Source organism: Adiantum capillus-veneris, chromosome 18, assembly GCF_014529385.1.
Source record: "Adiantum capillus-veneris isolate H3 chromosome 18, ASM1452938v2, whole genome shotgun sequence".
NCBI classification, from domain to species: Eukaryota; Viridiplantae; Streptophyta; class Polypodiopsida; order Polypodiales; family Pteridaceae; genus Adiantum; species Adiantum capillus-veneris.
The window spans coordinates 141,383,081-141,408,118 of NC_140948.1; the positions used below are offsets into that span (position 1 = coordinate 141,383,081).

Here is a 25,038-nt window from a genome sequence, read left to right on the forward strand (position 1 = left end):
AAAAAATAAAAAAATCCATAATCCACATGAAGAAAAGACTGACGAGAGGCTTGAGCACAACAAAGAGAAGAAGGTACAGGAAAACGATGAAACTTCACGAAGTATGTCTCAGTAGCCACTACAACAGCCGAAGAACTTGTCACAAAGCAGTGTCAACATGCAACCGACAAGTCATCAAAGTCAGAGTCGAGTAGCTAAGCCACAAAATGAGTGAGGTGTTAGTCCCAAAGCTTCAAGTAATATTCTATGTGGTCTAAGCGTCTTAGCTATTCTAAGTACTGCTCAAGCTGGAAGAGTTGAGCATATTTACGTTGTGTCGCTCATACTGGTATAGGTGAGCAAAAGAGTCGAAGTCTAAATACTTAAGTCTGGTGAAGTGAAGGAGAAGGTCCAAAAGACACTCACGTACTGAGCACAGTGAGATACGAGTGGAGAAACTTCTACATTGAAAACCCTTCTTGGAAAGGTGGAAGCTATTGAGACATCTTTTTGATGTCACATGTGCTACATTTATTCCTCAAAACACCCATCATCTCCTTCTTTCACATTGCATGCTTTTGTTGACAAATTTCTCATATGCATATAGAGTGTCCCATAATTGGCACTTGCATCAGGCACTCTTTCCGTGTTTCACCCAAGCACTCACCTTTCATGAACATGTACTTCATGTTCAACTGCTCAACTCCAATAAGAGCGTATACCAAAGGCATTTTTTTGCCACCGGGTTTTTTCCCTTTGGTCGTCCAGGTTTTAGACCCTAATCTAAAGACACCTATCACCATCCTCTTGTACATATTCCTTCTACATCAACAATAAGGAAATGTTACTCAAATCAATTGACAAATGAATTGGAGCACCAATTTCAGATCATAGCATACTTCTCCTCAATGGCGAGTCGAAGAATGGCCTACAATGACAAAGAACAGGAACAAAGAAGTTACCAATGAAGAAGAGCAGACACAAAAGTAATCAGAGGATCTCAGAAGATGAATGGTTATGATGATAGATGTCCGCTCTAATGGATCATAGTTCTTGTTGTGGTTCGATAAAGATACAAGCAGTGCAACAGATGAAGTCAAAACAACAGCAAAGTGTTGACCGCTGGGTCAACAACACAACATAAATCCTTACAAAGTTGTCATTGGCTCACAAGATCAGAAAGCCAATCACTCAATTCTACAGATTGTAGAAGTTGTTTCTGAGAATCACAAATACTCCGAATTGACAGATTTGCTGGAGCAAGGGATGGATGGAGCTTTCTCTATCCATGATGATAAGAGTCAAGTTAAACGACATTGGGTTCTTTTTGAATTTAGACCTGACAGTAGACCTATAATGACAGAAACAGATGCTGCAGATCGGAGCGTGGATGTGAAAGACATAAAGTTCGTCATCAATTATGATTTTCCTGAATCATGTGAAGACTATGTACATCGGATTGGACGAACAAGACAAGCTACTACAAAGGCTATAGTCTATACTTTCTTTCCGACGACAAAACGACAGCAAAGACCACATCGCCATCGACAATCAGGTCATGTCGGGGACGACATGAACGCGGAAGGGGAGAATGTTGACCGCTGGGTCAACAACACAACATAACTCAAGTTTTGTACCAAAGTCTTATCTTTTGCGAGTTATGAAATGCTGCGGATTATGGCTATAAACGTCATTTGTAATGAGTAGTTATTCTAGTTTCAGAAACCGGGGTGCAATGGCACTTCCAGATTGTAAATACAAAGCCATTTGACCCTTTCAACCCCATTTTTGGTTAAACCTAAGGTAGCCTTAGTATATAAGGTACCTAGGTTATTTTGTAAAAGAAGACTTTGATCATAATCAAAACTTAGCGCTGCCGTCTACTGTGTGTGAGAGAGAAAGAGAGTGAGCGTGAGCTTCATCCTCTCGCTACGCCCGGCTCGCTCAACACATTGGAGATCCGACTGCACCATTGCTGTAGGCTCGAGGAGAGCTACGCGACGACGCCAAGCATTCCACGCGAGACGAAGCGCACATGCCGATGCATCTACGAGCTATTTGTGGCCGTAAGTGTATCAAAGGATGTCTGTTTTCTGCGTGCTAGGAGTCTATAGAATCGTGGCGACATAAGCTACGCATAGGTACTCATAAATTTCAGTTTCGGGCACTTTCAAAATTCTGTTCTGTCATCCTACGCGTTTTCCGCAGATGGGTTTAGAGTGAGGGTTTTGAGTGTACAAGCTTAGGGACAGGTGTATCCTAGTGAGGGGATGGTGTTCCTTAAGTTTCGTACAAATCTGGCATGATTAGGTGAGTTACCTTCCGTATGTGTGTATGTGGCTAGGTGGTGTAGTTGAGAGCAGTGAGGTTCTTGATTGTGGTTTAGTTGGCCTTCCAGAGTGTTGTATGTGTAGGATGGTCTCAGCCTAACAAGCTTAAGAGATTTCCTCCGTGTGCCTATCGTGTCATCCGTGTCCTCGATTGACATTATGTTGATCTAGGTAGTGTTTGCATGCACTTCATGGGTGTGTGAGTCTCTCCCGTCCAACAGAAGGTTTTCTTCAGAATTTGTGCAAAAACTTCCAAAGGAGAAGCCTATATGGAAGTGGTGCATGTTTAGTCCCTAGGTTGGGTCAATTGGTTGTGAGTATGTTTATGCAAAGTTTAAGGGCTGATTTGAGATTAAAGGTTGAGCTTAAAATATCTGAGACTTTTGACGATGCAATAAGGATTACAAAGCATTAAAAATGGAAGCTAGAGAGATTGCAAGAGCTTGGATGGCAAGGTGATGTGAAGCCAAAGGTTCCTCTACACTATGATGTGGATTTCAAGAGTATCTAAAATGATGCTTAAGTGGATGTATGACATGCTATAGATTATTCTCATGTGAATAGTGGGCCAAATGCAAATAAGCAGTCAGTATGCACATCCGAGAACGTGAGCTCTATGCAGGAGATGGAGGATATTTTGGAGCCAGTTATTGCTACCAAAAGGTGTTCAGCCTAGTTCAATGCTTAGTAGCTCATAAAAGTTGTTGATTTTACGGACACTTTGAAAGGCACCTTGCAAGCATTTCTATACTTTGCAATAATTTCCTCCGAAAACGCATTTTAAGACTTGTCAAAAAACTTTGAAGATATACCTTGTAATAGTTATCAACACACCACAAAGAATTTCTAGGAAGATTTTCTTTTGATTACTTGTAATTTTACCTCATCTGTATTGTGAGCTTGTAAGTGAAAAAAACAATGGAGTACCAAAGAGTTTTCAGCCACACTCACGTGCTTAACCTTTGAGCTACTCTCAAGACTTATAAATAGAGATTCGGTAGACATTGGATTGCACCATCCTAAACCCTAAACATCAACATTTTATCATTTGAGCCATGCTCAAGACTCATAGAAGTAGACCATAACTTGTGAGCCACCATCAACTCCTCATAAATAGACAATGCGTTGACAACAATACAGTGACAAAATTGCCTTGCTATTAAGAGAAATCAGTGTAGCTTATGACATAAGACAAGATGCACTAAATTTCAAACATCAGAGGACTCATGAGCCATCTTTGGAAGGGGGTAAAGGCATCACTTGGGTGACAAGCCAAACTTGGTGCGATGTGCATCCAAGTTTCCGATTGTTTTTCTATCCATCCAATCTTTGGTAAACCCTATGTTGATGGTAATCCTATCCTCCCAAGAACTCTGGAACTCAGCAAGCTCGGTGTAGAATCTAGCAAAAATCTCATTCATGCTTGCAAAAATAATACATATGAAGCCTTGCTCCATGGACAAGCTAATCGCCTATCCCAAGATCTCCGGTGGTTGCCAGGGCTATTAGTCATGCTATCCCTTGTTGGTGATGTTGGTGGGCCTTTGCTCTGTGCCGCCTCTCAGACCAATGCCCCAATCAATGATTCCCATGGTTCCCCTTCTTTCCTGTAATCCAGCATGATGTTCCACAGGTGTAAATAATTGGGGATGATGAGAACTTTGTGAGCAAAGGCCATTGTGCATACCAAGGCATATCATGGACCTCACGATGCCTTTGTGGGTGACACTTTTCCCTCGATCAGACTTCTGAGGCTCCTCTATTGAAGTACTAGGGGCAGAATCAACACCCACGACTCTTTCTTGGTGAGTCAAATGGTGTGAAGAATAATTCCTCTGTGAATAAGGTTGATGCAGAATTCTTGAGAGAGAGATTTTAGGTGCAATTGTTGACTACTCAAGATGCTCTACGAACCCAGGCTCTATATGAAATTTCACGCACAATGCCGTATGAGCCTTCTGTGAGCTTCTGTTGCATGAGTAGCTGGCACTCCTATTATGGTTGTGGCTGGTATGAGGCCGGAGATGGGCCCTTGGGACATACTTCAAAATGCTGTTAGCTTTGCTTTTGCTCAAGGATCCTCTCCTTGGGCTGCCACCACCTCACGTGTGTGTGTGCGCGCGCCATATCTACGCGTGCATGCGCGCATGCACACACTATATATAGCCTTCCAGGCCAAGGAGGAGCCCTTCTGGGAAAAACCACGAGCCCTTCTGGGAAATTGCCTTGCTCTATTGGCTACTTGTAGTTCACTAGGTCACCCTAGTAGTAGGCGACAACTGTGATCACAGAAAGACAAACAATGAACACGTGAATATGGAGTCCGTTGGGCATAAATTGAAGAACTCTAAGAAATGAAAAAGCGCAAGCAAGATAGAGCGCTACCCAAAACGTTGCCAAGCTTTCCTAATGATGATACGGCTGAATACAACGGGTGTGTGGGTCCCTATATAGGGACTCCCCAAAAATTCCTTACTCACAAATCTAGTCCCCATGAACGGGGAACCCTGATAAATATGGCACATTACTTTAAATAGTAATAAAATGGCCACGGACAGGAAAACTATGAAACATTATAGACTTTGACTTCCAAAAACCCTAGGAATAAGGGTCTTGCCTCATGCAAGCCTATTGTATGGGCACAACCTGTGGATTGTACCATCAAAGAAGGTATGTTTACCCCAAGTATGGTTGGGCATAACCACAAAATAGCCCTCACTCCCTAATCTGCTCATGGGAGGTATAGGAACCACCACGGGACATGAAGGTGTGACTCTAGCACCCCCTCTCATCTCGTGGATGGGGGACAATCCAAGGGAGCTGGCATGAAGGGATAATATCACGTGCTAGAGGTTTGGTGACGTTATTAGTAGGGTCATCTGAAATGCCAAAGTATAGTACATGAGTTCAAAATAAGGGGGTTTTTGTTGGGAACCTTTTTAAAAATTACTAAAATTACTTTTATGGAAGTGGTTTTTATTTTGCATTTTGGAAACGTTTGTCAAGAGAAAGGGGTCATGGGATTTTTAAAATACCCTTTGAACGCACATGATATAGGTGATTTCTTGCAAATGATCCCCCTCCCTCTGAGTGTGACATAGGAGAATACTCTAGTCAAATAGATCCATCCTTGGTATTCTCAAGAAAAAAATGTTATTGCTTGTCTATATGATAAATCCGAGTATGAAAAATTGGGTTCCTGAGATTATGAGAAATCAACTGTGATTGTTAGAGTAGTAGATCATGGTCGTCTTCTGCAGCCATACAATCTCCGAAGTAGCCTTTTTAACTACACTGACTCACATGTATAGTAGTACAAACAACCATGTACTTGGCCTTTGTGGATGATAATAAATTTGTATGCTGCTTCTTACTGCTCCATGAAATCACTCCAAAAAGCACTGAAATCAGATTTGTACTGGTCTTGTAAACCCATTTGACATCAATGACCTTTTGCTTTGCCGTTCGTGGAATCAACTCCCATGTGTTATTCTTCTTGATGGAATCAAGATCTTTCTGCATGACCAACTTCCACTTTGATTGTGAAAGGGCCAGGCCTTCTCGATTGTAAGAGGGTCTTTGTAGTTGAATCAATGAGGACATCAAGGCATAGTTCACCTATAATGAAGGCCCATTTTTCTCAACATTTTGAAGTTGTTGAGAACAGAATCATGCCAATCAAGTGGAAAATCTGAAGTAGTTGCATCACACAAAGTATCCAATAGCTACTTTGGTAACTTGTTGGGTTTGCCCTTGGAAGAGGGAGCTATTGGTACATTCTCCTCAACATGAGTACCATGGTGAGAATCTTTTTCATTTCCATCATCAAGGATAGGTGTATTCGTCGAGCCTGAGTGACTGGGACTAGATAAGAGGGTTCATCAACCTCAACAAGGAAATCATTGTCAAGATCTCCAAGAATAGGCAAATAAGGGATAATTGTGGAAGAATTGGGAGCATAAACGTCCTCTAAAGAAATACACTCACCAAAGAGTACATTGCATCTAAGTACAACATTCTTCTTTTGCGGATCATAAATTGGGTATTCCTTGGAAAGACGATTTTATCTGACAAAAATCATTTTGTTGGACTTGGGGTCAAAATTCCCCCTCTACTTCTTTGGTAGATGGATGTATTCATCGCTTCCAAATATTGAAAATTGAGAGGCATTTGGTTTGCTACCAAAGTAATCCTCGAACAAAGTCTTCCTTGGAACTAAAGACATAGGAGCCGTTGGTAGTTTTTATTGTCACTACCACCTCCACATTAAAGACTTTGGCAGGTCTCTATGCTTGAGCATTAGCCTTGCCATCTCCACCGTAGTTCTATTCTTATGCTCCATAACTCCATTTCAAAGGGTGACCAAGAATTTGCAAGCTCCCACTTGATGTCATGGTCTGCAGAAATTAAATTAAATTGTCTTCAACACTTTGCCGGTTTCCTTCTCAACAAATGTATGGTACTTCCCTTCTTGGAAAGATCAAATGCCTCTGATTTATGTTGTAGAATATACCCAATTAAAGTGGCTAAATCATCCACCAACAACATGAAGTAAAGAGCTATACACAAAGATCAAGTCTGCATACGTCCAGAAAGGTCAGTGTGAACCATTTCTAAACCTTCAATAGTGGCATGTAGAGTGCTTCTGAATCGTTTCTCTATGTTGCTTTCCACGAATGCAAGTAATGCATTTCCCATGCTTACTCCCAACATTTGGTAAGCTTTCAATCAATTGTTTGAGAAAAGCACGACAAACATTATCAATGTTTAAATGACCAAATCGATAATACCATAAACCCCTTGTAAGAGTATGAGCCACCAGAGAAAGAGCGTGGAGCTTGTAGGGACCATGCTCCATCATGCCCCCTTTGATCTCCTTGTTGGAGTCTCGATCCCATATGGTCAATGCATCCTTTGTGAAAACTTCACCTTCATGCCTAACTTGCACACTTCATGTACATACATGAGATGAAAACCCGCCTTTGGAACATAAAGAACCTTGGAGCTATGCATACCCCCTTTTCTATCTAGAATCAACTCCATGGTACCCTCGTTGTGCATAGGAATCTCCAATTTCTCATTGATGAAATTGGAAGTACAATGTTGCCGTGTAGCACCACTATCAAGAATTCAAATGAACAAAGGTAGCATGTTCACATGAACAAATGCCGCGGTGACTACAGTGCCGTCGAAGAAGTAAAAGCCTCACCAACTTGTTTTGGCCATTTCCACGAATAATGGCCTTTTTTCCACAAAGATTGTAATGCCAATCTATTTTCAATGCATGGTTTCCAACATTAGTCTTCTTGGAAATGTTGTTGCTTTTCTTCTTACCCTTCTACTTCTTTTTATTGTAACCGGAAGAACCAACAAAGGCTTGAAGTTTGGCTTGTTTCCCTCATTGAACCACTCCTCGTGGTCCAATATCATTGTAACAATCTCGTATTTAGAAATGGTGTTCAATCCGCCACTCGTAATCAACAAAGCTCTTCTAAGCATAAGAAGGGGGTGATAATTAGCTTTGGGGGGTCACTATATGTAAACCGCTAGTATCATGTGTGTTCAAGGCCTATTTGGCATATCCTTTCCTATACAGAATGGATCCCCCAGGCGCTAGATCCATTGGCTTTTGAAAGTTGCTACTGACAAAGCCTCCAAGCTTGTAAGAGTTGAAAACTATCATTTTGGTTTCTTTTCGAATGACATAATTGTTGCCATTCAACTGCCAATCCGAGGGAAATTTAGGTATCTTGATTGGTTGATCACATATACGAGAGTAGAACTAGGACCAATCCACCCACTCCTTGTTTACTATTGCTCCATCATGAACTTCCTTTTCTTGTATTTCTTCATTGTGGACCGGGTTAAAGTTAGAATCATCACGCCTTGACATTATTGATGCATTCATTGGCATGTGACAAAGCTAGGAAAAGTTGGATGAATAAAACCTTCAAATCAGTCCACTACGGCTCACAACCCCAAGAGGATAGAAAGCACCAAAAACTAGAAAATCATTCTTTTTGTCAAGGAAATTCAACATTAAATACTCGCACAAATCACTGATCTGACTCAAGAGCACACCTTGGATCTGATACCATGTCAAAGGTGTCACAAAAAAGGTGAATCAGATGATGTTCACGTTTGCTACCATGAGCACACCTCCCCTCTGGATCGGGTAGCAGGTGGATGTCAGATCTACCACAAAAGATCTCCTCAAATATGTTCTTTGTGTGTCAACTACCAATCGTATGGACATCTGGATGCAACACCTATAAGTAAACTTGTCACAAACTAAACTTTCAACTCAAAAGAGATGAGGGAGAAGATTGACACAGTGTTTGTGACAAGCAGATGGGTTGCTCCCCCCCCCCAAAGAGAGTCTTTATTAGGGAGAAACCTTTTTACAAGCACAAGAACCGGAGTGACCCCTCCATTCTACATCTTCAGACTCGATGGTGGTCAGTTCCTCCCTGTGCGGGAAATTCTTGAGAGACGAGCTTTCAATTATGTTTATGTCTGTTCCTAGAGAGTAAATCCCTATAGAACGTTCCCAATTCCGTCCATGGAATCTTTGAGCATAGGCCAAGGCATCTTTGCTCCTTCTCTATGATGGAGTACCTTCAAAAGCACAAACATAAAACAACAATTCGTATCACAAATTTACAATCGACACCTTCTGCTCTGAGTATGGGAAAGCAAACTCCGTAACTAACTTCTCTCATTCACTTGCACTAGGTTCTTCGCCGAAAGGGCTCTTTGCTACTAGCACTGGCACATCTGGGAAGCTAAGAGAGAGAATGGGTTGCTTTTATAGACACCCGCATCCAACAAGAATAGTCGGTGCGGAGCCATCGGTGCGGAGCCAGCTGGAATAGGGACAAAGATTAGCACTAGAGATAGGGGAAGCACTAGAAAATTTCGAAGATCTTTTGGAGGGCCTTTTAGTAGAGAGAGAAAAAGGAGTTCCTCCAATGAGAGAAGAGCCAACGTTACGTAGAAAATAAGCGTTATATTAACAAAAATATGAAAAAGGTATTATCCATGCTTTCAATGATCCAACCGTCCTTGAAAAGGGTCACTTTTTATTAAATGCAAGTGTCTTTTTTACGAGGCTAGTGCCGCTCATTCAATGTGGCTTGCGTCATCATTGAAATGTGAAAAAAATTCACAAATTGTCAATTAGTGCCAAAATTTGAAGATTTTGACACTGCCAATGCGTTCGGAACGACCAAAAACCTCAAAATCGAATGACTACTTGCCCTTTTTCGATACCCGGAGAGGGAGAAATTTCCTAAAAACCTCTAAAGAGGCTCTTTGCTGAATGGCACGCGGGGCCACTTGAAACTTTTGCCCAATGGGGAAAAAGTTTCAAGTGGCCCCGCAAGCCATTCGGCAAAGAGCCTCTTTTAGAGGTTTTTTGGAAATTTCTCCCTCTCCGGGTGTTAGAAAAGGGCAAGTAGATATTTGATTTTGAGGTTTTTGGGTGCTCCAGACGCATTGGTGGTGCCAAAATCTTCAAATTTTGACAGTAGTTGACAGTTTGGTGAATTTTTTTCAATGATGACGCAAGCCACATTAAATGAGCGGCATCGGCCTCGTGAAAAAGATACTCGTATTTAATAAAAAAAGTGATCGTTTTTAAGGACTTCTAGAAAGTTAGGTTTACTTTTCAAAGTATTTAGTTGTCCTTTTGGACGTACTCAATAAGTACAAAGGCCTTTTATGAAAATTTTCTAGAGAGAGAAATAGAATTTCTTAGAAGGCCCTCCAAATGACCTCTGAAATCTTCTAATGGTTGGTGATGCTTTTTGCATCACAGAGAGAGAGAGAGAGAGAGAGAGAGAGAGAGAGAGAGAGAGAGAGAGAGAGAGAGAGAGAGAGAGAGAGAGAGAGAGAGATTGCTTCATTATTTTCAACCTATTGGAGAGCACCGGTCTTTTTTTGAAGCGGCCTTGGTTATTATTTTATGTGGGATACCCACTTATTCAGTGGGCGGCTGATTACTTTTCTAAAAAATGTGGATCCGGACAAAAACTCAATAAAACTGAGTGAGCTGAAGATTGATGCTACATAGTCACATTACAGGCATTCCGGATGCAGTTCTTAGGTGCACAGATGCAATGCAAACATAGATTCTTCGCGAGAAATCATTTGCTTTTCCTAGAAAACACTTAAAAATATTCAGCTTTTCAAAAAAAGCTTTATTCTTGTGCTTGCGTCTTTACGCGTATTTCTTTTTACAGCTTGGAGTTCCTGCGAGACTAATGGAATACTCCCTTTTCGATGCTCCCATCACCCATCACATGACGCACCAAGAATATCCGTTTCTTGGTCTCTCCTACCAAATTAATGGTACAACCCTTTCGCGATGCTTAATGTCACCCATCATATGACACATTAAAGTTGACCGTTCCTGATGGCTTTCAATAATTCCAATAGATCTACAATTCCTAACTTTACAGTTCAAGTGCACACCTTCAAATATCCTAATTTAATAAAAAGAAATTACTCAAAAAAAAAAGAAAATAGTCCATTTAGCAATATCCTCTAGCTTCTAAACAGTTGTCCTCAGCAGTAGTGCTTATAAATATCCTTTGAGAATATCAGGATAAGATGATAATTCTTGCGCGGTCATCCACTGAGTGTCCAGAGTTGAGGGGTTGGAGTATTTATTTTGTCTCCTCAACCCCTGGAGGTTCCTCAGCAATAGGCCGACTTGGAGGTGGTCCCATATATGGATTGAGTAAACTAACATGGAAAGAATTGTGGATCTTCCAATTAGATGGTAATTTTAATCGGAAGTCACATGTTTCACTTGGTCAATTATTTTATACGGCCCATAACAAAACGATTGGAAAGTTTTACCACTTTTCCTTTATGAGTCGCTTGTTTCTTTAGTCTTGCCTTCTCAAACTTAAGTAAGACTAATTGACCGACTGCTAAGTCTTGATTCCTTCTATGCTTGGTTGTAAAATTCTTATGCTTTTCCAGAGAGCGCAAAATTGCTCTCTTAACTTGCCCGTAGGCTGTGTCCAAATCCGGGACAAATTCATCTGTTGCAAAAATCTTATCCTTAGTTACAAGGATCGGTGGAAGCAAAGGCTTACCATAAAGAATCTCAAAGGAAGCTTTCCCTGTAGACGAATGTACGGTATTTTTGTACGCGTACTTGACAAGGGGCAAATACTTCTCCCAATCAGATTGTCTATTAGACACATAAGATTTCAACATATCTAATACTATGGAATTAGCAAACTCACTCTACGTATCTCTTTGAGGATGATATGTAGAAGAAAAATTCAACTTTGTGCCAAGGTTATCAAACAAAGCACGCCAAAAATTTCTTGTCATGCGAGAATCTCGATCACTCACAATAGACTTGTGCATCCCATGATGCTTAAAAAATTATGCTAGAAAAACCCTAGCCATATGATCTGCCTTTATCGTCTTCTTGACTGGAATAAAGTGAGCTTGCTTGCTAAATCTGTCCACAATGGTCCAAATTGCATCATTTCTAGTCTGAGTCTTTGGGAGATCCATAATAAAATCCATGGCAATACTCTTCCAAGGTTGATCAAGCACATGTAAAGGTTGGAGAAACCTCGCCATCTTATGCCGATCGTATTTTACCTTTTGACAAACCAAACATTCCCTGACATATCGATCAATGTTTGCTTTCAGGTTTGGCCAAAAGTAATGTTTTTTTAATGCTAAAACCGTAGGGAGAATACCCTGATGACCCGCATAGGGCGAAGCATGCGCTTCTTCCATGATTTTCTTCCTCAATGGTACCGCCACACAAATTGCTTGGTGGTGGTAGAGATAACCATGCCAAATGGAATAGGGATATTCGTTCTCTCCATTCTATAACTTTCTCTAAATGAAGGAGAAGTCTGGGTCGTTTAGATACAAATTTGGAAGTGATTCCAGTTCTTAGTGATATATAGAAGTAATTGTATTACGTAGGCCATCTAAACAATGCGTCTGCAACCACATTCTTACTCCCACCCGCATGAAGGACCTGAAAGTGAAACATAGAAAAAAGTTAGCCCATCTCATCTACTTCTTAGATCGTTTCCATTGTGTAAGGAAATAGCACAAACTCTGATGATCGATTTTGATCACAAAATTTGCTCCTAGAAGATAGTACTTCCATGTAGATAAGACGTGGATCACATCCATAAGTTCCTTCTTGTAGAACGAGGCATGCAATTTTGCATCCTTAAGCCGTCCACTTTTAAAAGCCCTTGCATGGGCTTCTTGGTTAAAAACTGCACCAATGCAATCACCTGAAGCGTCATAGTGAGGAATTGATTTTATTTCAAACTAAAGAGTAAACCCTCATTAGTTTTATATTCTTCTCGTGCGAAAATCAAGTTAGAAAAAACACACTTTTTTATTTCCTTTTTAATGGAGATATGGCTTGCAATAGGAAATAGCCAATCCCCTGCATCAACGAAAACTTTAATGTTCTTTCCCTCATGCTCAAAGGCGAGGGTCTTTTCTACATAATCTGGGACCGGTTGCATATGGTACTGCCATGGCATACCCAAGATGATATCACATCTCTCGATGGGTGCCATCAAAAAGGATTCGCGGTCCTTGTACTCGCCAATCTGTGGATTGAGTTGTCCTTGCACGAGAGCTGCATTGGTGGTCAACCCCTCGAATGCCAATCCGGAAGTGATTAGAGTGCCAAGTTTAGCCAGTGTGAGGCCTAAGCGTTCTGCAGTTTTTAGTGAGATGAAATTGTCCATCGATCCAGGTCATAGAGGATCAACACTCGCTGGTTATTCACGGATCCCCAACCTTTAAGGAGCTGACGCTTTCCTTTTTCTGTTTTCGTATTCCCCTGCAAATCAGGAATGGAATTCGAGCCTAGCAAAGCGGATTCCTTCTTTGATTGTTCCTTCTTTGAAGATGCTTGTTCCTACCGTTGATGTCGAACAAGGCAATCAGTCTTCATGTGTTCTTTCTCACCACAATAGAAGCACCTTCCTTGCTCTTTGAAGGTTTGTACTTGATTCGGCGTGAGATACTTGAGTCGTTTGTCGGTACCCTCTGTCTTTGTAGACTGATTTGGGTCCTCAAGAGGATGTTTTTTGCCTTCATCGCCATGGTCATAATAACCAGCTTGTTACCTTGCACGGTACGTGCTATGTTCCATCTGTCTGGAGATACCAATGGATTGTAGATCCTCGACAATGATTGCCGAATCCATCATCTGTTGAAGGGTGTTGTGGGGGTACACCTTCATGCTCTTCGGAAGCGGTGGTTGAAGGCTTGCTTCAAACTACCGTATCTTTTCCTTGTCATTTAGGGTCTTAAAACTTGATATTTATGTCTATGTGTGTGTGTAAATAGAATCTAAGACACATTCGTTAGATCAATTTATTCTTTCTTAATTTTTCATCCCCAAATATGAAACATTCTCCTCTCTCTCTCTCTCTCTCTCTCTCTCTCATGTCTCTCTCTAAACTTTCTATTATACTACCATCAATAGAGGTGGGTTTCAACCCTCACTCCTCACCACTTTGCCCCCAACCAACATGTTCACACTAATACACACAAAGAAATTGTTGTACTCTTAATGTAAACCTATCAACTAAAGTATAATCTAGAAGTAAGAAACATCTAGATTTTAACATCTAGAAGTACAATCAACAAAACGGTCGTCTAGAGTTGTAAGAGTAATGGGAGGAATCCACTTATCCTCCACTATGAAGACCAAGGGAAACAACCAAGATGAGGAACATTATGAGAATGTCAACATTCCCAAGACATCACTAATTTCATACATACATGGGAACTGGCCATAGTCTATGCAGTCTCTGCCTCCTGCACTAGTGTCTTTTACTCCTGTAACTAGCCATAGTCTATGAAGTCTCTGTCTCTTGCATTAGTGTCTTTTACTCCTATAAATCATCATAGCTTGTATTTTTTCCACCAGGGAAATTCATTTGAGGTTCGCAACCTGTATGTGCTCATGAGTGTTCTTTGTGGACCTGAAAGTATTGGGCTTTATGAGGGAGAACATTGCTTGAAGAAGATTTCCACACATAGGGGCCCACAATAAATTTTCACATGCCATCATCCTCCTCTTGTATTCTAGCAGTACATGTGGCCTAGAATTGGAACTAATTCCCCCCTAAAACCTAGCATCTCTCTCTTCAAATGCTACATCCTAAGACATTTTCCTTTCCGTTACACCCATACACTCTTGAAGCATCCTTGCAACCTTTCGAGAGAATTATCCTAGTGTGCTCTATTTTTCCTAATGGCCATATAATACCTTATATATAAGATAATCGTATAATAATTATTTTTCAAATATAGCTCTTATAGTCATAAGAAGGGGGTCATAATTACCACATACTAATCGTAAATAAGGGATTTTAAGATTCTTTGGTCACAAGTGGCATGTTGGTTTCTTTATAGAGTGTATTTCTGGGGTTGTAATAACTTGCCTTCGCCAAGGAAAGCCTACATGCAAGGGGACAAAAAAAGGTTAACTAGTGCTGGCTAATGCATTTTTGGAGATGTAGGCCAAAGCCCGAGGCTTAATAGTGGGCCAAGGTTGGATGCAAGAATATGCCTCCTTGCATATTCTTGCAAAATGGTAAACCTAGAATCCAACTCAAGGACTAATTTTTGCTCTCTCATGTCTAAAAGGGTCAATATAGACAATCCACTATATGGAAACAACTACCAAGTGGCATGCCCTTCTCACCCTCTAGTGGTAGGGGGGAATTTCAAACTCCGAGCAAACCTTTCCGAGCAATCATAAAAACGAGCAAAACCTAACAAGATACATATAGAACTTAAACCCTAAAAACTTGCCCAAGGTGATTGCCACATCGTTCCATCTGCCAATACACTTAGTCGTCAATGGCCCAGCTTGAAGAAATGGAAGAGTGCCACATTTTGTTGTGAATGCCAAAGGAAGGTTTGATATTCTACAAAAGAGAACGAAGAGGCCCTCGACCAGTAATAGCGAGACAAGCACACATGCAGTGTGTGTGATCAAAAGGTACAATGAGTTAAATGCAGTAGCATCCACGGTAATTTGATCGACAAATTCACCATCGTTAGTATCTCTACCTTCTTGACCGTAGGATAATCTGCCATGCGTAAAGGGCTTCAACATCTTCCCCTCCCTCGCATGAGACTCTTACAAGATTGTGATCCCATTATATGCAATAAGTAGGCTCCACTCTTGCAGCTTCCTTTAACATGTCCGTTGTCCTCATGATGCAACCTCTCCACTACCTTGTGGAGTTGTCCCACCCCTATTAGGGCTTTCTCTATCTTGCAAAATTTGAACAAAGTGAAATCCCAGTGTGCACCTGCTTGAGCACCCCATAGGGTACCCCTCTCCAAGGGGTGATTGGGTTGTTGGCTGTTACAACGAACAACTTTGACACAACAGTGTTGGCTAGGAAAGGCTAATATGAATGTCCCTATTCATTGGATTTGGTTTGGCAAGACTTGTCTATTAGTGATACGCAGTGGAGTAAAGGGATCAACAACTGCACCTCAATCTGCAAGAGGGGCATGATCCGGGATGGTGGATCGCCAAAACAGAAGAGGCAAGCCTTTTAAAGACTTTTATACATACGACCTTGCCGCATGCATAGTGATGCCTGCTAGCCTAGATGGTTAAGGTAGAGTGCCTCGAGGCGGGACGTCCAACGGTTGAAGGGCATTCTTGATGCCAAGAGATCCCTAATATTTTTGCAAGACTAGATTTGATCAATGGTAGATTAGACCTCCACCATTGATGCCTTCACTTCACCAATGCATGTAGCGATGAGGTTGGGCTAGAAGCATGTTGGATTCAGACTAATTAAGGCAAGAAGGTCAATCGTACTCATTTTCATCAGTGACCAGATAAATGAGCCCGTGTCGACGTGGACTCACTTTGAGAATTTCCAAAATCCTCTGTTTGAATTTTCAAGGCGAGCTGCAAGAGGGGACCCTTATTAACGAGGGCTTCAATATGGGCAAGGGCTAGGGAGGTGATGACGATCACGCGGGTATTGCCGACATGAAGGCTAAAGATGAGGCCGAGGTAAATGCAAAGTCATTGCATGAAAGCAAGGATTGCACCAGTGTTTGGGAAAAGTGTGCCTCAGTTTAGCCTTGAGTTGTTGCAAAATCAAAGCAACCGGTTGAGGGGAGGGTAAGAAGGAGAAAATTCCGCTTAAAATACATGGAAAATAGTGTAATTTTGCAAAAACACTGGCTAGTATTGTAAAATTTCCGGTTCAGATTTGTCTTGGAGGGATTTTTGTATGTTTGTGAAAATGACTTTTCCAGAACACTCCTTATAGAATGAAGTTGGTCTCTCTCTCTATCTCTCATTGAGCTTCTCTCTCTCTCTAAAGAAAACTGTCTGGAAGAGTCTGCGCGGACAGGTTTTTTTTAAACTTTTTTTTAAAGACAGAGCAATCACCGGCTCATCTTCCACAACTACACGCTCATATCCTTTACTCTCAAGCTTAAATTATTGAAAAAGACAATAGCACGAACACATTTTCTCACACACTGTGTATGCAATATCGGCTCAGAACGTTGTGCATGCAGTGTCGGCTCAGAACGTCTCATTTTGCAGACAACGAACTTGCTAGGCTTCTTTCCCGCATCCAATGTCACTGGGTTGCCATTGTGCACCCACACGACTGGATTTTTAGCAACCCCTTCACTTGCACCCTCTTCAATGGAAAGCTCCACAACAACAAGTAAAAGTACTCAGATTATAGCATATCTTAATAGTGATCCATTTTGCATATTCACAGTGCTTCAAAGTGTATCTTGATTATCTTAATTGTTTCATGTAGTGACGCAAAGGTTCCGAGTGACAAAGGGGGAGACATACATGCTCAACTAGTGAATGCGGCCCTCAATTTCCCATTGTATTTTGCAATAGCAAATCACACACTTACTGTAGTAGAAGCAGATGCAGAATATACACAACCACTAGAAACAAATGTTGCCGACCACAGCTCCACCTACTGGTAAAGTAGAAAACTTGACTTTGCTACTGGTGGGTAGTCAGTTGCACGAGAGGCCGGTGGCGTGCATGAAAACTTGACGCTCGCCTGCAGGCTACCCAATTAGCCTCCTTGGCGGCCTGGCGTCATCTCATGGTAGGGTTTGCAGTTGAAATTTCGATCGCTACAGGGGTTGCAGGAGGTGCAGAAGCCTCGTACCATGCCAGTTATGTGTGCTCCTCTCTCTCTCTCTCTCTCTCTCTCTCTCTCTCTCTCTCTCTCTCTCTCTCTCTCACACACACACACACACACACACACACACACACACACACACACACAGTCTCGGAGTCAGTGCCGCCAGTTACTCTCTCTCTCTCTCTCTCTCTCTCTCTCTCTCTCTCTCTCTATATATATATATATATATATATATATATATATATATATATATATATATATATATATATATATATATATATATATATATATATATATATAAACTCCCTGAAGGAGCCCGCACCGGCATGGACTCCTGCAGAGAGTTTGCAAACAAAGGAATTAAAGAGATCACACTGCGTTTCTCTCTCATCGCCATTTTTAACCTTCTGTATTGTAGACAAAAACAAAAACGCTATGTTTCTCTCCCGTATGGAGAGGGAGGTGTGGCAAAGCAAGGCGAAAAACAACGAGGCGATGGCGCCATCATGAGGAGCAATTTGCAACAAGCAATGGTGCATCATCAGAACCGGGAGCCGAGCCGCATTCGAGGGTGTGAGGATAGTGAGGCGGATGATGCAGCGTCAGTGTATATTGATGACAATGTGCCAACGCAGCAATCGAGGGTCTCAATATAAAAAAAAGAGAAAATTACCAAAATACCCCTCTAATTTGTGGAAATTCCCAAAACATCCCTCAAATTTCAAAAATTCCCAAATTACCCCCAATATTTTGTCCTAAATTCCCAAAATGCCCTTCAAATTTTCCAAAATTCCCAACTTACCACGAGTTTTGAGACTAAATTTCTCCAAAGATAAAAAAATTTGTAGCTTTCCGTAAGAAGATGATTGTCTATCAATAGAAGATGCTAAAACTAGAATTTGAGTTGGTTATGTAGGCTCTAGAGACGAATTGCTTCATTATTTTTTAACATAATTGCCCTTTTTGTGGGGTAACTTGTGACAAATTACATGCTGAGCACTCAAAAACGGATCTCAATTCTCAAAAAGGAATAAAGGTTACAAAACCTTGAAGAATCCAACCAAAATAGATGCAAGGGTATTTGGGAATTTTTGAAATTTGAAGGGTATTTTGGGAATTTCCACAAATTAGAGGGGTATTTTGGTAATTTTCCCTAAAAAAAACTCTCTGTAGAAGCCCGCGCCGGCGCGGGCTCCTTCAAAGAGTTTTTTTATAAAGATATAGAGAGAGAAAGATCCAATTCATCTCACTGATGAGAAGCCATGAGTGGCGCAGCTCATGCCCGTCCTCCTGACTATGACTATCTGCAGAGAAAGAACGGCTCCCTATAAGCAGGATTGGCCCGAATGCTGAATGACGTTGCATGGAGACAAGGTCGAACACGGCAAGCATTATAGGGGAAGATGGTGGATGGTTGACTGCGAGCTTATATACATGCAAGCTCTGATCCGTGACTCTGCATTGCTCGAAAAATACCTAGGTTTAGTGTAATCCCACCTTCAAATTTTGAAAATCACCTCTACATTTGTTTTTCATAGGTTTCAATACCTACAAAATTTGGAAAATTCTAGTATATTTTTGCGAGAATACCTTCAAATTTTGGGAAAAAACCTCCAAATACATGTAGTTGTGGGCTTTCTACCTACTTAGGAAAATATTTATTTTGAGCATTGTCCGTGAGCCTGGCATGCTGCATATTGGTGGACCACGTCCACATGCGCACCAGCGAGAGGCTACCGAAACACCCACAAGCCGAGTCAATGTATTATGTATTGACTCTGGCCGCATGTTGATGTCATGACACTAGAAATTGGGTTGCGTCAAAGCATGATATCATGGCTAACACGCCAGCAGTGGCCAGACATCTCATTCCACACTTGACCATGCACAGCTCGACCACCCTTCTCCAACAATTTTTTGACCTTGCACATACCCCCAATAATTTATTGTGCCACACCTCATCCACCTTATCCAATACACCAAAATCTCATTTTTGAAAACTAAGCTCTGCTTCTCATATCATTCTTTTTCTCCCATTCCCTCCTATGTGCTCTTGTGCACGAATATTGAATGTTCTTTCCTCCATTACCCTCACCTCTGGCACCGTCTCATTGCATACATCGTGATTCCTCGCTATCATTGCTTTGTCTGCATTAGGCATAATGCAAAAGAGCGCTATGACTATAAAGTTGGTAAGCAACAAGAAATGTGTGTGTGTGTGTGTGTGTGTGTGTGTGTGTGTGTGTGTGAGAGAGAGAGAGAGAGAGAGAGAGAGAGAGAGAGAGAGTTCACATACTTCAGTGGTTGCCTGTTTGTGCGGAACCAGCAACCGACCATGTTATGTTCTTGTGATAACTATGAGCAGTTGTGCAAATAAAGTAAATATAGTGTCTCAATTTGTGAGAACCTAAAAAAGTACATCACGAGTGTTGATTTATTTCTCGTGGTCTTCGATTCCCAATCTGCTCCACCCCGTGCCTAGAAGGTGTAGGGTTGCAACTGGTTGCACCCTTTTTTGTCAATTTCTCATCTGATTGGCAACCAATTGGGAAATGAGCCTTCATGTGAACTGGCTCAAAGAAATCCGAAAACTCAAAGAGCTAAAAAAAAACTCTTTGAAAGAGTTCATGCCGGCACGGACTCTTTTAGAGAGTTTTTCTAGAGAGAGAGAGAGAGAGAGAGAGAGAGAGAGAGAGAGAGAGAGAGAGAGAGAGAGAGAATCCTATGAAGGAGACTGGTTGTGTTCACGTGTTGACATGGTTTTCATGAGGGCTAAAATTTAAGTGGGAGAATACACAAGTTGAAGAGAAAGCGAAGAAAGATAAGGCAAAGATCGGATAGATCTAGTTAGCTATGTCTCTCGAAGTGCAAAGGCTTTTTCCTGGAGATTCTCCAGGCCGGACATTTTGTTGTAAAGACATTTTGTATCTGTTGAAAACATATTGCTTATTGTCCCGGTGATAGTGATATTGTTTCTCTCTTTTTTTTTAAGAGAGAGAGAGAGAGAGAGAGAGAGAGAGAGAGAGAGAGAAAGAGATCTAAGAAGCTTCTCTCACTTAGCAGCATTCTTCCTGGTGGATGGACATGGCATATCTTGGTTTGGCAGGTCCATATGGTCTCCAAAACAATGCGTTGTGAATACAATGCAATTCTTTCCCCCATATTCTAGCTAGCAAGATTTCTATACCACCTCATCAATCTTGAGTAGACAAAAGCTCAAAAGAGATTGAATTTTGCTTCAACCAAATTATGGCCTTCCTGACGTCTACTAGATTTTTCGAAACAATGATCCAAAATGGAAAGGAGCCGCATCTTTAATCTTTGTGAAAGAAGTTGTTCAATTGATGCATGAAGCGGGATATACTATGTGAAATTTGAATGCCACCCTCATATTATGAAGGACAAAGTTGAGTCCACATACGGAGGCCATAAAGTTGAACCTCTGTGAGATGCTCAGTTAATATCAAGGCTAGTACCTATGAAAAGGTGGATAGCTTGGGATAGAATCATAGCGTTGCTACCCACATTGTTGTGTTATTAATAAAGAAATAAGCAAACAAATATATAGTAAAGGTTTGTAGGCTTTAATGGCTACAAATGTTTACCAATTAATTACTGATTATACAATGATTGAGAGAAAGAGAGTGAGGCTGATACCATCAGAGACTAGCAATGGTGAGACTAGCAATGGTGCTGACAATATTTATTGTTTGGGTTTGGAGAAATCTCTCTCTATAGAAGAAGTATACATATACTTGAGCAACTCACTTAATAACTTTGCTCGGTTTTGAGTTTTCTCGGATAAGTTTGCTCGATGTTTGGTAGAACTCGTGGTAGGCATCTTTCTCTAAAATCATGGATGTGGTATTAAAAAAATTAGACATGAATCCTAGATAGCCATGTTAGAATATTTTTAGGAATGCTTACGAACTTTTCGCAAAAGATTTTTTGTTTTCAATACAAGGGTCCAAGAATCAAGGTTGTCATTGCAGTCTATATGTCCTCTCACACTCTTATGTTATCTATTGAGTAATTTAGCCGAGACTTAGCAGAGGGGCCATGGGGGGGTGGTCGGGGTGGGGCTCCTATAGAAACACATCTATATCATGTGAGTTCAAATGATATTAAAAAAAACATTGTATGGTACATGCTATGAGACAATGAGATAACCCCTTTTTCTTGAAGACTTATGAGGGACTTTTTTTAAATCAAAATACATTGTAACTGTGATATGTATATGTTAAAAAAAAATCCAAATAAAATAGCCCTTATTTTGAATTCATGTGACACACTTACATTTTCAGAGATGTCTGGTTGATTGCTTTCATTTGTTTCACAGATGGGCACAAATTGCATCTCACTTACCCGGGAGAACCGACAATGAGATAAAGAACCATTGGAACTCTTCCTTGAAGAAAAGGGTTTTCTCTAAAGCTCAATCACATCAAGGTGGCAATGTGACCAAATCCAATGAGATGCTACATAAGTTCAACCCATTCGCCTCCCTTGGATGTGAAAATAAGTTTATGCATTGTGAAAATAAAGGCACCTATCCCAATCAACAAGAGAAGTCTAAATTGTTCAACTTGAAGCTAGTTTCACAAGAAGGTCACCTTCTTCAAGAGGATAGCATTCAGTCATCTTCAGGCAAGTACCTTTCTCACATCTATATAACACATCAAGGTCATTCATAACATTAAAACTAAGGGCATGCACAGATCTTATATGACCTAGACTTTGATTCTATATGGTGCATTTTGGAATTCCTCTACATCTAGTGAAAGTGTGAGCATAAAAATTTCCACAGGTTTGCTTCTTTGCATCTCCATTCATCAAAATTGAGTAATTTAAAGCATCTGATTGAGATAAAGCTCTCTCTCTCTCTCTCTCTCTCTCTCTCTCTCTCTCACTCACACACACACACACACACACACACACACACACACACACACACACACACACACACACACACGATACATGTATGTCAACAAATGTATGCCCATCACAAGACATGCACATCTCACTTGCAAGGTTGAATTGATCTAACATAAGGTCACATATTACTATTTGCAGGCATTCAAATACCCCAAACTTGGAATGAGAATTCCATATTTGAAAGTAAGAATTATCAAAACAACTCCATAAAATACTTAGCATATAGACCAACAAACCTTGCAAATAATGTTGATCTCTCAAGCCCTACAAAAGAAATCACGCAAACAACAAACGAGATCTCTGAATTGCACAGTACTTGTTCAAATTCTTTGTACATAAATGATGATGCAGATGACTGTATCAAAGACCATCATGACATGTCATTGAAAAGCACAAAAGGAATGGAGCTTCAAACCAGTACTCATTTTCACAATGTTTATGACAACATTTTGATGGAGAATTGTATTTCCCACTATGGTTTGGAACAGTACCCAGACCAATGCTATCTCACTACATCAATGCCAATTTGGATTGATCCTCTCACTACAAATTCTATTCCAACTGTTGACAAGGAGGCAAAGGATTCTATTATTTGTGATTATGACCTACAATTAGATCATCATTACAATGTACTTGACCTTCAAAAACCATTTGATTATTATGTTAATGTTGATGATAACATGGCCCCTACAACCAACAACATTGTATGCACACCTACATTGTAGATCTTACTCGATGTATTATTACTTGCCCATGAAATTCTTTGCTAGCCATTCTTGTAGTATACGTATGGTTACCTTGTAATAAGAACTTGAAATTCTTTTGATTCTACAAACCACTCAAAGAACCACAATGTTCCTATGACATAATGAGCAAATGAGTAAAATTTTAATATCCTTAGGATTTGCAAACCAAACAATACATGTGTATACAACCTTTGTGTACTCAACAAGGGAAAAAAAGAAGAGAAACATGACCTCTCAAATATACTATATAGTCTTAGAACCACTATGCATAGATGCTAACAAAAGCCACAAGAAGGGGAATGCTATAGATTTTTTATGACACATATTTTCATTGATGGAAACTCTTTTTTGTAACTAGTTACATTATCTCTATTGAAAATCCTTCATTGCGACTATTGAATTTCATTATGAGTGTAAATGTAGTAGAAAGTGTACCCATTCGAGCCAAGTTCTTGCATATTGAAATAATATTACAACAACCTGCAAAAAATGTAAGAAATTGGAAGCTTGCATTTATCCCTACTGAGTTGGACGGATACATTTCTTTTGATCTCCACCACTTGAAGGCAGCATAAACATCGCATGTCTCTTGCGCTTGCAAATGTGGTAGCTCAATGGAATGTGTGTGAGATGATCAATTCGCCGGCGCATATGCGCAATGTGTTGTAGCTGAACATAATTGTCTAGATGGCGCTCTTGCTCCATTTTTTGATGATCTACTTTTTTATTAAGCTTCACCATCTCATCGTTTAGCTGCTTTGCTTCTCGTTGGCTTCCTCTTTGACTTGCTGAATGTCTTTCACGTACTTCTCTTGAAATGATGAATAGGCAACACAGAGACGTTTTCTTGCTTCCCTTGCATTGGCAAAAGCTGAATATACTCTCCAGCAGTAGCCAAATAATCCGTCTCTCCCATCTCCAATAAAAGGTAGTAGCTCAGTGACGTTACGAAAGTGCGGTGCTGCACTGGTCATTGGATCGCCAGGGTAATATGGCTATCAACCCATAAGTTGATTGCCTTACACCCAAGGTTCTGTAGATGATCTCCAACATTGCGATTAGCTGTGCCAAGCCGCACAGTAGCGTACTCTTGATTTAAATCAATGTTTAATTGATATCGTTTTATCTTGTTAGTAATGTCTTGCAATGGTAGGGGATTGAATGACATTTATGTTAGCTAATCAAACAAATTAGAGAGAGAATGTGTAATGGTGACTGTTACAAGCAGGTGAAGCTAGCCATGGAGGAAAGAAGTGGAGAGTACTCAAAGATAGGAGAAAAGGATTATGTTGTGGAGGGAAGAAAGAGAGGGAGTGCAGCTCAATATCCTTTGAATTCAAATTGTTGATCATGAGTGTAGAGAGAGAAATGTTGTTGCACACACAGGTAATGGAGTTTTTCATTGCTCTCAGCTGGAGCTAAAGTGGAAGAAGCATGAGAGAGAGAGAGAGAGAGAGAGAGAGAGAGAGAGAGAGAGAGAGAAAGACAATAAAGGAAGAGAGAGTGGGAGAGAGAGCAAATCTGCAACCTTGGAGGATCTGCACTCTGTCAGAAGTAGGAAGCAAAGAATGTTCCTTAATGATTGGGAGAGAAAAGTGATAAGAGAGAAAAGGGGAGAAAAGAGAGAGAGAGAGAGAGAGAGAGAGAGAGAGAGAATGTGGAAATTTTGCTTTTCTGACAGGGGGTGAAAAGTGCCTCCTTTAATGAGATCTAAGGGAGAGAGTGTGTTTTATACGTTAGAAAGAGAAGAGGCGTGGTAAAAGAACATTTTAAAATCCATTTACCCATCTCTCTTTTGGGTTACTAAAGAGACTATTTTTAAATACAAAATATGAAAATGGATTTTTTAAAAATCTCAAC

The 25,038-nt window shown here is 40.6% G+C and overlaps 1 protein-coding gene across 2 annotated transcripts in view; it reads left to right on the top strand.

The window, feature by feature from the left end:
• The window catches only part of LOC147436542 (uncharacterized), a 35,056-nt gene extending 11,840 nt beyond the window's left edge, over positions 1–23,216 (top strand). Inside the window, exons 3-4 of one of the 2 annotated variants that reach the window (XM_086489413.1) lie at positions 21,837–22,144; positions 22,571–23,216. In XM_086489413.1, the coding sequence (XP_086345539.1) occupies positions 21,837–22,144; positions 22,571–23,157 (895 nt within the window). In that variant the 3' untranslated portion in view covers positions 23,158–23,216. The remainder of the gene's footprint in view (positions 1–21,836; positions 22,145–22,570) is intronic. The other variant, XM_086489414.1, reaches the window with a different exon arrangement.
• Positions 23,217–25,038: the final 1,822 nt, after the last annotated feature.